Here is an 11,626-nt window from a genome sequence, read left to right as displayed (position 1 = left end):
ACTCGAGCCATTGCCTAGAATCCAGGACGTGGAGGCGCACATGATCGCAAGAACGTCGGGGTCATACAGGGATCAGGAGGTGGGCCCAAGGGTACCCACCGTCAGTCCGCTGCAGTCATACCCATTTGATGCGAAGGGCGATGCTGGCACGGTGGATATCTCATATGCCAAGGGCCCCAAGCTGAACCGGGCAGCGCACGCGCGCCCAGTTGACCTTGCATTGTCCACCATTGGCTCTCTTGCGACCAACCCAAAGGAAGCCTTGGATCACCTGGTTGACATGAGCCAACACGGACTTGTGGAGGGTGAGAGCGGTCAAAATATGGGCGGGGATGGCACACAACACATGGCGAACAAGAGATAGTCGATCAGGAAGTGAGAGCATTGATGCACCCCAGGTGGACAACTTCCTCGCGACCTTGTCGACGAGCGGGTCCAGTGCTGAGGAGTGAAGCTTACAGATCGACAGAGGGAGGCCGAGGTCATATCTCTCGTTATTATTGCCTCTAGGGCATATCTCAATCGCATGTTGCGAGACTTTATCATTAGCCAAACATTTGCTTATCTAGAACTTTATTGTTGCTTCATATTCGAAACTGATGATCAAGGATATCGACAAAGGAACGGGTAGCAGCTATGGGAACATCATCAAGGAGATCAAGCAGCAAGCAACAAATTTTAATTGCACATTTATTTGAAGGTCGAGCGGCAAATTTATATGCATATAATTTAGCTAAGTATTTAAATTCTCCTGAGCAGGGGCGTCGCTTGTGGTTGGGCTAACCCATGATCAATTTTGCATCTTATTATGTAGCTTTCGATCAATAAAACTTAGCTTTAACCTAAAAAAAGTAAAAAGGGCTAGAGGACAAATATTTTACAAAATGCAGCCTTACACGTAAACAATCGATATCCATCCCTAAAAAAATCGATATCCAATTTTTTCAAAAGATTGGAACAACTCGAAGTGACGATTGATGAAAACGCTGGGAGCATGGAAGGGACGGTAAACAGCACACCGGTTGCACGCACGCAGGCTGACGCTGACACATACTAGTAGCGACTGGCCCCAGTAGCCGCTAGAAGATTCTCACCCACGGGCACTGCCTTTTCCCAAAAGGCGGAAAGATGGGGCAGGAGGCGGAGGCGGATGCGGATGAGCAGCTGCAGCGGCGGCTCCGGCGGGTGTTCGCTGCCGAGGAGCGGTCGTTCCGCATGGATCGGCGCTCGCCGGCCGCCGCCGACCTCCGCTCCGCCGTCGCCGACGTGCTCCCCCGATTCCTCGGCAACTACTCCGACGAGACCCTCGCGGTACCACCCCAAATATCCCCTTCATTCTCTCGCACGCACGCGTGCCCTAGAACTTGCCAGTGCCGATGCTTGGTGGGATGCGGTTGCGTCTCGATCCTGCGTGGTTCCGTGTGCTAATTGGTCTCGGGAATGTCACGATGTGAGTGTGGATGGGCCTCCGCGTCTGGGGCTGTACCAAGGGGATTGGGGTGGCTCTGAATGGACTATATGCATGTGCTTGTTTGTTGAATGCTCTGCCTGGGTCGAGTGATTGGCAGATTGGCACCCAAGTGAAATTTAAGTTGGAGAGGTGATGGATTAGACTATCTATCTGGAACATTCAGCTTGTTTAACTTTTCCTAGGAACTCTATATTAGTTAGGTATGGACTTCCCAGGATCTCAATTCAGAAACGTGAGCCTTCTAATTGGTCGTCCCAGCCTCAATCGCATCAGAAGTGGTGCGAAGATATATTTAAAGTAGTTTTCTGACATAACGGACCAGTGTGTTCTCTTCTTAACCCTCATAAACAGTCCTTATCAATTCGATATACCTACCTCCTTTCCTCGCTGATAGCCTTGATTTCACTTTTTTTTGTGTGCGCCTCTGTTCCATTGCTGTGCCCTACAATTTGCAAATTAAGCATTATAGTACACAAGCCTATAGATACTTCATAAAGCATAAGTTCATAATGCTACCAACACCTAACTGTGGCAAAGCCAGTGTGTTTGAGGCACAAATGTATTGTTGTGGTCAGGTTTATATGATCTATGAGTCAAATATGACGGGACACTGATGATGAGTTTTGTTCAGTAGTAACTTTCACCAGTTCTTTAGGTGATTAAGATGTTTCTGGGTGCTGCTTCATTGACATGGAAGACTGTAGAGACATTGTATAATACTCCCTCCGATCGCAAATATAAGATGTTCTAACTTTTTCCTGAATCGGTTGCACATAGACATGTTTTAGTGTGTTTGTTCACTCATTTCAGTCCGTATGTAGTCCATATTGAAATATCCAAAACATCTTATATTTGTGAATGGAGGGAGTAATATTGAAGGCTGTAAAATGGATTGTATTGTTTTCACATCACCTTGAGATAAAGTGAACACATGTAGTTCAGTACAATTTCAGTTGTCCAATTATATTTGTAGATTGGTGATTTGACCAATTCATGATAATGAAGAGGATATTTGCATAAGAAGACATGCGAAGGGGCAGTGGAGTGTCTCAACACATATCTAGTGATCATTTCCCTTCGAAAAGGGTGTATGTTCACCCGCAAAAAAAGAAGAAAAGAAAAGGGTGTATGTTCCCTCTTGCCTACACCTAATGTGTTTTCATTAGATTTTAGACATGTTCTCCTATAAGTCTTCCTGGAGCGATAGTTGAGGGCTGCTGTTAAACGGATTTAGCAAAGAGATTTTTTTGGGTCTTAGATTGATAATCTCAAAGAAAGAAACATTGAAGCACAACCTTGGCATCCTCACTTGATAAGTGCATGTGGCAACTTCCTCAGTTTTCTATGCTGCTATGTTGTATGCCAGGTTTGAGAACTACATTACTCTCTTTAGTTTAGTTGGTAGGATAACCGTGAGTTTTCATTGCATGTTTTGCCAAATATGCAAGATTCGACTGTTTGAGTTCTTGGTATGTTTGTTTTCATGTTAATATAAACAAGATGCTTTATAGCTGTTGATTGCATAATGACTGATAATTCTTCTTTTCTTTTCTCCCTGACTAAAGGAGTACATTGTAATTTTAGTTTGTAATGGGAAACATCAGTATCAAGCACGCGATGATTTGGAGGCCTTTCTTGGTGATGATAGTGCAAAATTTGTTGCATGGTATTATAGCTGCCATTTAATCAATTAGTTGTGTTCTTGATATGTGTACTTTTATGAGGCCATGATGTTTTTTTGCATGACTAAGCAGGCTTTGGGGTTACCTAAGCAAAACGGCTGTAGCACTGGCTAATGATTCTAGCGTGCAACATAGGCTGGAAAATGAAAGTCAGGACCGGAATGACAAGAAAAATCTTCTGGTCTCAAAAACCCAACCCGGGGAGGCTCATATTGTAAGGATCTTACCCTCTTTCCTCTTACAATCATCAGTCGCCACACAACATTTAATTGTCTTCATCATATCCAGTTATCCACTAGTTCAACTTAATTGAGCATCCGTTAACTTCTTTCAAGTCAAATGCCCAAATTATGCATGTATCATGACTTACGAACACTCAGTCAAACTCATCCACTGTTGAGCAGGCAAACTCAAATATCTTAGTACCACAAGAGCATAATGGCCTTCACAAGCTTGATTTAAGTAAGGGACAAAATGTGGCCCAGCGACGCATTAGTTCAACTGTTACCATTTCCCCTAAAATGGTGGCTGGTGACGAATGTTATCGGGAGGGCCAGCATCAGAAGGTAAATACTCAATGGGCCATGCATCTGTTGTTAAGTACCTACATTTGTAGGATGTGCTATGGAAAGGATGCATCTAACTTGATGATTCTATGTCAGAGCAGAAAGATTGGAGTTTAACAGGTGGCAGAAGTTCCTCCATGCGGCAGTCTGGTGTAGCTGCAAAGACTGAACATACATTGATGCAAGGCAAGCATTTTTTTTCTTATGCGACAGCTCAATTCTAGGACAATATGTTCTTGAACCATTTGACATATGATAGCTACTTCAAACTACTCAATACACCCACGAGAAGTACTAAATGTCTCGTGCCATGTATAATATACTGGACCACATCTATATGTCACATGCACACCCCTTTATCAAAACCGGTTCTCTTTTTTTCATCTGAACATTTTGTTTGTACTTTGTATTTTACTGTATGCTGCATTTTTTTTCTACTAAAAAAGATGTTTACCAGCTTCTATAAGGCTAGGCGATTCAATTTTTAAAGAAGATAACGATGCTTTCTTACTTTGCGGGTTAATGTCCTTCCAAAGTTGTATGAATATCTCTGTAAATATCCTAGTATTTAGTCTTGTAATTTTCTTCTTCTATATCAATAAATATACAATCTTTGGTCATCCCTATAGTTCTCCGTTAAAATTATCTTGCCTGAATATGATTCAAGATGGTCTGTAACCAATCTTTTTTTGGGGTCATGTGCTTGCTCTTGTTTTATCTAACATCCCCTGATTAGCTTGCATGCTTAGGTGTGACTTTAAATGGAGTTAAGGTTCTGATTATCCTACTTTAACTTATGAAAAATCATTTGCCTTTAAGTTCTATACATACAAGCAACATGATTTCCCTTAGTTATGGAGGTTGTGTATGTATTTCTAGAAAGTTGAAGTGGCTAAGTTTCTCACAAATGTCCCTTAAAAGGACTTTTTTCATGTGTCTGTCCAGTTTGGTTGAAGTGTTGTACTGATTCAGGCTCTTGGTGTCCAGTTTGGCTTGTCTCAACTCAATCCCGAATGAGAGTACAAGTTTGAAGGTGCAACTGAGATTGTATGAAAAAATGGTTCTGTCTGTTTGCTTGTAGATGGATTGAAGTTGAACAAAGAAGGGATTCAAACATTGTTTTATTGAAAAAGAGAATAATTGCTTTTGCCGGAAATGGCCACACTGCCAAAGTACGTTACAGAGGCAACCTTAAAGGCAATAATACCATATATGGACTTTATAACATAACTCCATAGTGTTGTTCTATGATCTAAACGATGACTCTCTTGGTGCGTATCTTCTACTCCCTCTGTTCACTTTTATAAGACGTTTAGACAATTCAGACAATGCCCAAAACAGTTCAATGTCAGCTGTCCAAAACGTCTTATAAAAAAGAATGGAGGGAGTATCTTTTTTTTGGCAAACTATATTTTTTAAAAACTATATGATTTTGCAATTTGTATGGACTTTGATCCTATGGCATGGAGTCAGGGAATCCATGTTATGTTTCTCGACATTCCTTATCCTTGAATACTAGATTGTAGAGTTGAAATGGTAACTACCAAAATTACTAATACTACCTTGAGCTGATCCATATTCCTTTCTGTACTCCATTTGATTCGGGAAACTACACCAGCAGTCCTGGGTTTAAGTTTTGGGGTCGGCTGTTTGCCAAAAGATCAAAAGTGGTATTCTTTGATATTGATTTACTGTTATTCGAAAACCTAATGCAGAGGAACCCCATGATGAGCATCTTGGCGGAAATTCCTCCACAAGACGTTTGCCTGTGGCCATGGGAACTGATGATGGTGAAGTGCCAGAATCCATGAGAAGGCCCCGCAATGTTTGGGACAGGCTAGGGAAGCCTGCTATGGAGGATCAAGGTTTAGCTACAGAAGCTGACAACATGCATGTTGAAAATTTAATGCATAAGAAGGCCAAGTTAATGGTGTCTGAGCATGAACGAAGATGCCGTGTTAACTCAAGTACGGAAGGCGATTTATTTGACAGAGCAAATTCTGGAAACTTTTCCAGTAGTTACCCAGATGTCAATACAGCACACGCACATGAGCCCGGGGAGAAATCCAACAGAAGCAGGCTGACCGGTCGGTTGAATTTTGGTGATGTGGAGCGTAATCGTCATCAAGTTAGAGATGTTATTAGCCGGAAGTCTACTTCAACTCCGCCAGTGAAAAGTTTTGTTTCACAAAGTTTGAATGAGTTCACATCCAAGGTGAAGAGCTCACCTGCATCAGTTTCTGAACCAGCACGGCATGCAAACTCGTTAAAAGGACATGTATCAGCATCTGACAAATTGTCCCAGTTAAATATGCGGCTAAATTCAGGAACTGATGTTTTGCAAAGTCAGCAAATTAGCAGCCCTGCACAGTCCAAGAGTGGGTCTTCTGTTCGTGAAGATGGTGGCAATTACAGTAACAAACCAGTAAAAGATGTAAGCTATCCTTGTTGAGTAACTTGTTTTCTATTTGGGATCTTCTAGCGACCTAAAATGGTTGTCGTAACTGATTATGCAGGAGATGTTGGATGTGAAACTAAAGCTAAAGCAGGTGGAACTAGACATGCTCAAGCTTCGGTCCAAGCAGGCGCAGATAAACAATGGGAAGCAAGGAGCCCTCCCATCAGGTTTGTCCTATTGTTCTTTAGTCCCTTCTGTTTCTATATGAATACATTCATACAAAGGAACCTAAGGAAAATGACATTGGATTTACTACTACATGCCAAAATATAGCGTGACATAATTTTCTGAGATAGCAGTTGGTTCACCAGTTTGTTCTTGCAAATCTATTAGGTCATCTGTTGAGTGAGTCATCTGCAATTATTTCTAGCGATTTATTATCAGTGATATAGTCACCTAGGTCAATATGCTTGGCTGCTTGTGACTGCGGTCCTGAAAAAAATGGTCATCAGTAATTTGTTGGTCCTTTCACTGGTTTGTATGGTCTCTTGTCTATGTTGGCAGCAAGAGCCCCCTAGTTTAAACATGAGGGCAGTTTATTGGTGAAATGCTCTACAATGGTGCATAGCAGCGTTATATTCTTGGTTATAAATTGCAAAAATATGATGATACTCCCATCACTTAATCCAAAAACAGACAGCCAAAATACAAGAATCCATATGATTTGAAATGACATCAAAAGAGGGAAACCAATTAATCAGTCTTTTATCCTCCACAGAATTCATATTATTTGTAGAAAGGCTTGTTACCTCCCTGATGTTTGATGCTTAATCTACTTGTCCGCCAAAGCTATTAAACCATATACCCACCAGAAAATTTGTGAAACAGGCCAGCTACCCTCTTGGAGATCAGATTCTTTCCATGTCAAATGACTTGGCAGTCAGAATAAGATCGAAGAGAACTCTCTCGCAACTCGAATGGTCGAGAATTTGAGATAATTTCCTCAAAAACCTTCCACGCACTGATGATCAGCGATTCGTCCCTCTAGCAGCTGGCCATGTGGAAGATGTATCAAAGCTCAGCATTATGTTCTACCACAGTGTGGCTCGGGCCTTTTCAGGACCCACATGCCGCTGCTTCTCCAACCAGGCTGCCCTGTATTCTCTAGATCCGTTTGAGGAGCCCAATCTACAAGATTTTCCACTATTTATTTTATCACCAGATGTGGTCCCTGTATATTTCCACTTCACCCTATTTGGCTGTAAGCTCCTGCATCCTCTTTTTTGCCTGCGGATTGGTTGCAGCTGATTGTTCTTCCGCAACCACAGTCCTTGTTCTCACTCTCTCTGGTCAGCACTTCTGCATTAGCATCCACAGTGACATGTTACTGGAGCTTGCATGTGCCACTGCTGTTTTCGTAAACTGCCACATCGGTGTCCTAGGAAACCATGCCTCGTAGTGCCAGGAAAGCTGTGTCATCAATCTACTAAAGCATTGTTGTGGAAGTAATGGCTTGGTGGAGGGGCAGGCAGGATGGTGGTTAGAGCCAACTTTGAGGACAAAGGTGAGACTGCTATCTCAGATGAAGGAGGTTCCAAACAATGGAAGACAGGCTGTTTTCGATAATCCACTTCTGAGCCCAGGCTCATCTGACCCGCGCTGATGAAAAAAATCAAAACAAATACTAGAAAAATTCAAAAAATTCCATTTTTTTTGCATGGTAGATAATTTGATGTGTGAGGTCTGCTCCAGTTTTCAAATCATTTGGACATCTGAGCAGCTCTCGGCAAAAAAGACAAATTCAGGGTCTGTAAAAAAGTTTACTGTTCATGCACTGTTCTGACCCGATTTGTCTTTTGCTGAGAGCTACTCAGATGTCCAAATGATCGAAAATTGGAGCGGACCTCACCCAATAAATTTTCTACCATGCAATTTTTTTGGAAATTTTTGAATTTGTTGTGATTTGTTTTCTAACCGGGTGCAGATGAGCCTGGGCACCAAAACGCTGCACTCGGCTGTTTTCCTTTATTTAATTTGGTTTGTCGAGTCAACATTAGAAATGTCGAAAGTTCCTTCTGGACACTGGCACTTGGTTGTTATTTGCTTAAACACACTTTGAAATTAACAATATGCTGATGGACACAAAGCTGGCTTTATCTGAACAAACAAGTATGTCATGTCAAAATCCAGAATACAGGAGGTGGAAAAGTCCTATTTGCCGTTCTGAGAGAGACAAGAATTATGTTTGCCGTTTTTGTATCTGTGTTTATGTCAAAATCCAGAAGAGAGAAGAGGTGGAAAAGTATATTTGCCATTGGACAAGACAAGAGTTACGTTGGCCGTTTGCGTATGTATGTTTAGTCCTTTTAGTATAATCAACACAAAAGTAAATCAAAGTTGCATCCTGGCTAACAGAACAACACAAGAGATATCCATCAAGGTGGTACATGTGCTTTTATTTTGGTAAAATTTTACGAGTCAGCTAGGTTTTGATCTTGTTTGCAGAACATGATACTGAATTGCCAAAACTATTTCTTCACAACTTGTTTGGGACTAAAGGCTTTTGTTTCTTCACAACAGCTTATATAAAGTAAGATCAGCACCAGTCGGGTCGGGTTTGGTTGGGTCGACCTCTACTAGGCCCATGCCCGGAACGCTTATCAGGTCTGTCGCCCACCCACGACCCTACCCACGGGTCTTGTCTCATGCCCATGCCCAAACCCACGCAGTTACCTGACCCAATCGGGCACCCGCCGGGCTTAGTATTTTTGTTATTATTTAATTTATGCTCCCTTCTGGTGCCATGTACTTCGAACCGAGGAACGCTACTGTTTCTTCTAGTCTCTTATACAGGGTGCTCGCTAGGCGAGGTGGTACTAATGCAGCTGGCAAGCACGTATTTTGCTTGCTTTGTGCATGTAGAGCAACACACAGGATGCATGGGCTGGCTTTGGAGGCTCAACAAGCCAAACTTGTTGATCTCTTGATGCTACTGAGCTAAGCATTTTGTTAATTCATGGTTCTGTCTCTCTACAGTAATAACTAAGCAACGTGGGTGCATGCTGTCCTAAAAAATCTTCACAATTCATGTAAAATAAAACACATATATACTTCTTAATATTAATCGGGCGAACCATGGGTAACCCATGGGCACGAACTCGCATCCATACCCTACCCATGAGTAATCGGTTACCCATGGGCAAAGAGCACGACCCATACCCTACCCATTTGGGTCGGGTGCCCATGGGCGGCCAAACCCATGGGTCGAATTGCCGGCTTGAAGCACAACACAGTTAAGGAAACTTCAAACTGGTGCTTACCCAGTCTGTATTCCATGAAATGACCAAAAACATTAAGCATCAATCGATGATTTTATGATGTGTTTGACTACACGCCAACTAATTGTACCACCCAGCCTATTTTGCATGAAAGCTAGTTTTGTTGTCCACGTCATGACATGTATGGTTAACTGTGATGTATCAGTTGTGGTTCTCAGCTTCTGCTAAAAAAAACCTTCTGCTGTCTGCACCTCCCCTCGGGCCAATAGTCCTTTCTTTTTTGCTTTGTTTACCTGTTTCCAGAGGGCAGTAAAGATAGTCAAACTTTTGAGATACGGCAGCATTTAACTGTTTGGGCACTCTGAAGTTACTTTTTATTTACAGAGAGATAACCCTGAAGCAACTCTGTTTGCGCCTTGGAATGTGGATTGTTTTAAATATATTGAGCAATTTCCTATTTTTTGTTCACCAGCTCAACACTCTTATCCACAGATGGAATTGAGTCTTTTGAAATTTTGTTTTCTTGTAGGGCCCCATTCGAATTTAGAGGAGGATGCCGATGCCAGAACTGTTCTTGTGACAAATGTATGTAAAAGGAACCCATCTCTTTATTTTTGTTCGCCACGGATCACTATAATTTTTGCTCCTTTCTTTTGACCGAAAAAGCTTCTTCATTCTAATTACATCATAGAGGATAAATTTGGTGAGTTACATCTCTGGATGATTGTTTTAGGTGCATTTTGCGGCAACCAAAGAAGCATTATCAACACATTTTATGAAGTGTGGGACAGTGCTTAAGCTCAATATGTTGACAGATGCAATTACTGGCCATCCAAAAGGGTATATTCTTTCATGCTAAGTTTCAGCTTGCTTTCTTCATCTGTGGCATCTACAAGCTCCATATCTGTTCTTAATTCTTGTTGTTTCCCAGGGCTGCATTTGTTACTTTTGCTGACAAGGAATCTATTGGGAGGGCCCTATCTTTGAGTGGGACGTCGTTTTACTCTAGAGTTCTCACAGTAAGACTGTTCTCACTATCAAGCTTGTTGTATCCGTTGTTAAATTGTACCTTTCTCTGTTCCTTTTGATATATGGCTTGCCTTCATACTATGGAACCATATTTTTCTCTCAAAAGAAGCCCCATCATCAAAACTTAAAGTTGGTGTTCCATAATGTACATATAGACAAAGTGGACCTCATCTTAGGCTAAACTGTTTACTGAAATGAAACAGAGGCATATCAAAGTTCATTGTAACTTATAAGTTCAGATCACGTGAGCTCAACTACACTCTCAGCAGTTGTTAACCAGATCCAGATTACAGCATGTAGTCAATAGTTCTGTTATTAAGATCTTGTATTTTCAGGTAATGCGGAAAGCAGAAGCACCTCCTGGATTTTTGGCGTCTATTCAGCAGATTGGGAGGCCGCTGCCATGGAACTCGCCACCATTCCAGAAAGGGGTTAGTCCAAAGCAGTCCTCTGGTCATCATCTCCAGTGGAAACGTGAGCAGTCTGCCATGGAAAATTCCCCTGCCAATTGCCCTACCGACTGAATCTAAGGCAAGGCTTAAGAATCAAAACCTCACCAATGGACATAGCTTTACTGGATCAGGTCTGGGCAAGATGTTATCTTTGGCACCTCTTTATCCTCAGAATGATACTGTTACTGCTGTTCAAACATCTACAGGTTTATTTCTTTCTGATGAGGAATTACAGGCTTTCCTTGCTGCTGGGGTTTGGAACTCGTGAGATGAAACGGGAATTGGTTGCAACCCTAACCAAAGCTATAGACAAGATTCTTTGGTCGGACATGTGTGCTATGTGTCTAGACCCATTCAGAATATGTGTGATCCTCAGGATCGTAGTTGCCGCACTTGTCGAATATGCTAGTGGCAAACTGGCAATATGAAATGTAGTTACAGTTCAACGAACATCTTTGAGATGGTGAGCGAGTACATTCGAATGAAGATGTCAGCGTTGGCCAGCCTTTTGTTATTTGAATTTTGAAGCACGTCTAAGCTGTCGCAGTATGCTTACTGCCTGCGATGTAATAACAACCAACCGATGGAAGACCATAAACTCTTCCAAGCCAGCCCTCGAGTCTCCCGGAAGACTAAACAAAATCATAGCTTTGTATGGGCCTTGCAGCTTTAGTTTGCGGTTACTGGACTGTGATAAATTAGTTTGCGGTTCTCGCGTTGAGATATTAGAAACTACTCCCTCCGTCCCAA

At 42.1% G+C, this 11,626-nt stretch overlaps 1 protein-coding gene across 4 annotated transcripts; it reads left to right on the top strand.

The window, feature by feature from the left end:
* Positions 1–1,007: 1,007 nt before the first annotated feature.
* On the top strand, positions 1,008–11,362 carry LOC123188956 (uncharacterized). 4 transcript variants are annotated; one of them, XR_006495461.1, is made up of 12 exons: positions 1,008–1,311; positions 3,037–3,137; positions 3,226–3,367; positions 3,558–3,719; positions 3,821–3,905; positions 5,435–6,153; positions 6,236–6,344; positions 9,925–9,980; positions 10,129–10,235; positions 10,327–10,414; positions 10,760–11,007; positions 11,112–11,362. XR_006495461.1 is itself a non-coding variant. In XM_044601250.1 (12 exons), the coding sequence occupies exons 1-11, from the start codon at positions 1,129–1,131 to the stop codon at positions 10,946–10,948; spliced, it is 1,941 nt and encodes a 646-aa protein (XP_044457185.1). In that variant the 5' UTR covers positions 1,008–1,128; the 3' UTR covers positions 10,949–10,955; positions 11,083–11,362. The 4 variants fall into 4 exon arrangements, 2 of the variants coding, with proteins under 2 accessions (XP_044457185.1, XP_044457184.1); XR_006495462.1 differs by having other exon boundaries at positions 11,083–11,362; XM_044601250.1 differs by having other exon boundaries at positions 10,760–10,955; positions 11,083–11,362.
* The last annotated feature ends 264 nt before the right edge of the window (positions 11,363–11,626 follow it).

This window comes from Triticum aestivum, chromosome 2A (assembly GCF_018294505.1).
Source record: "Triticum aestivum cultivar Chinese Spring chromosome 2A, IWGSC CS RefSeq v2.1, whole genome shotgun sequence".
NCBI lineage: Eukaryota > Viridiplantae > Streptophyta > Magnoliopsida > Poales > Poaceae > Triticum > Triticum aestivum.
The sequence above is the reverse complement of the archived record's forward strand: the minus strand, read 5'-3'. Positions and strand labels throughout refer to the sequence as shown.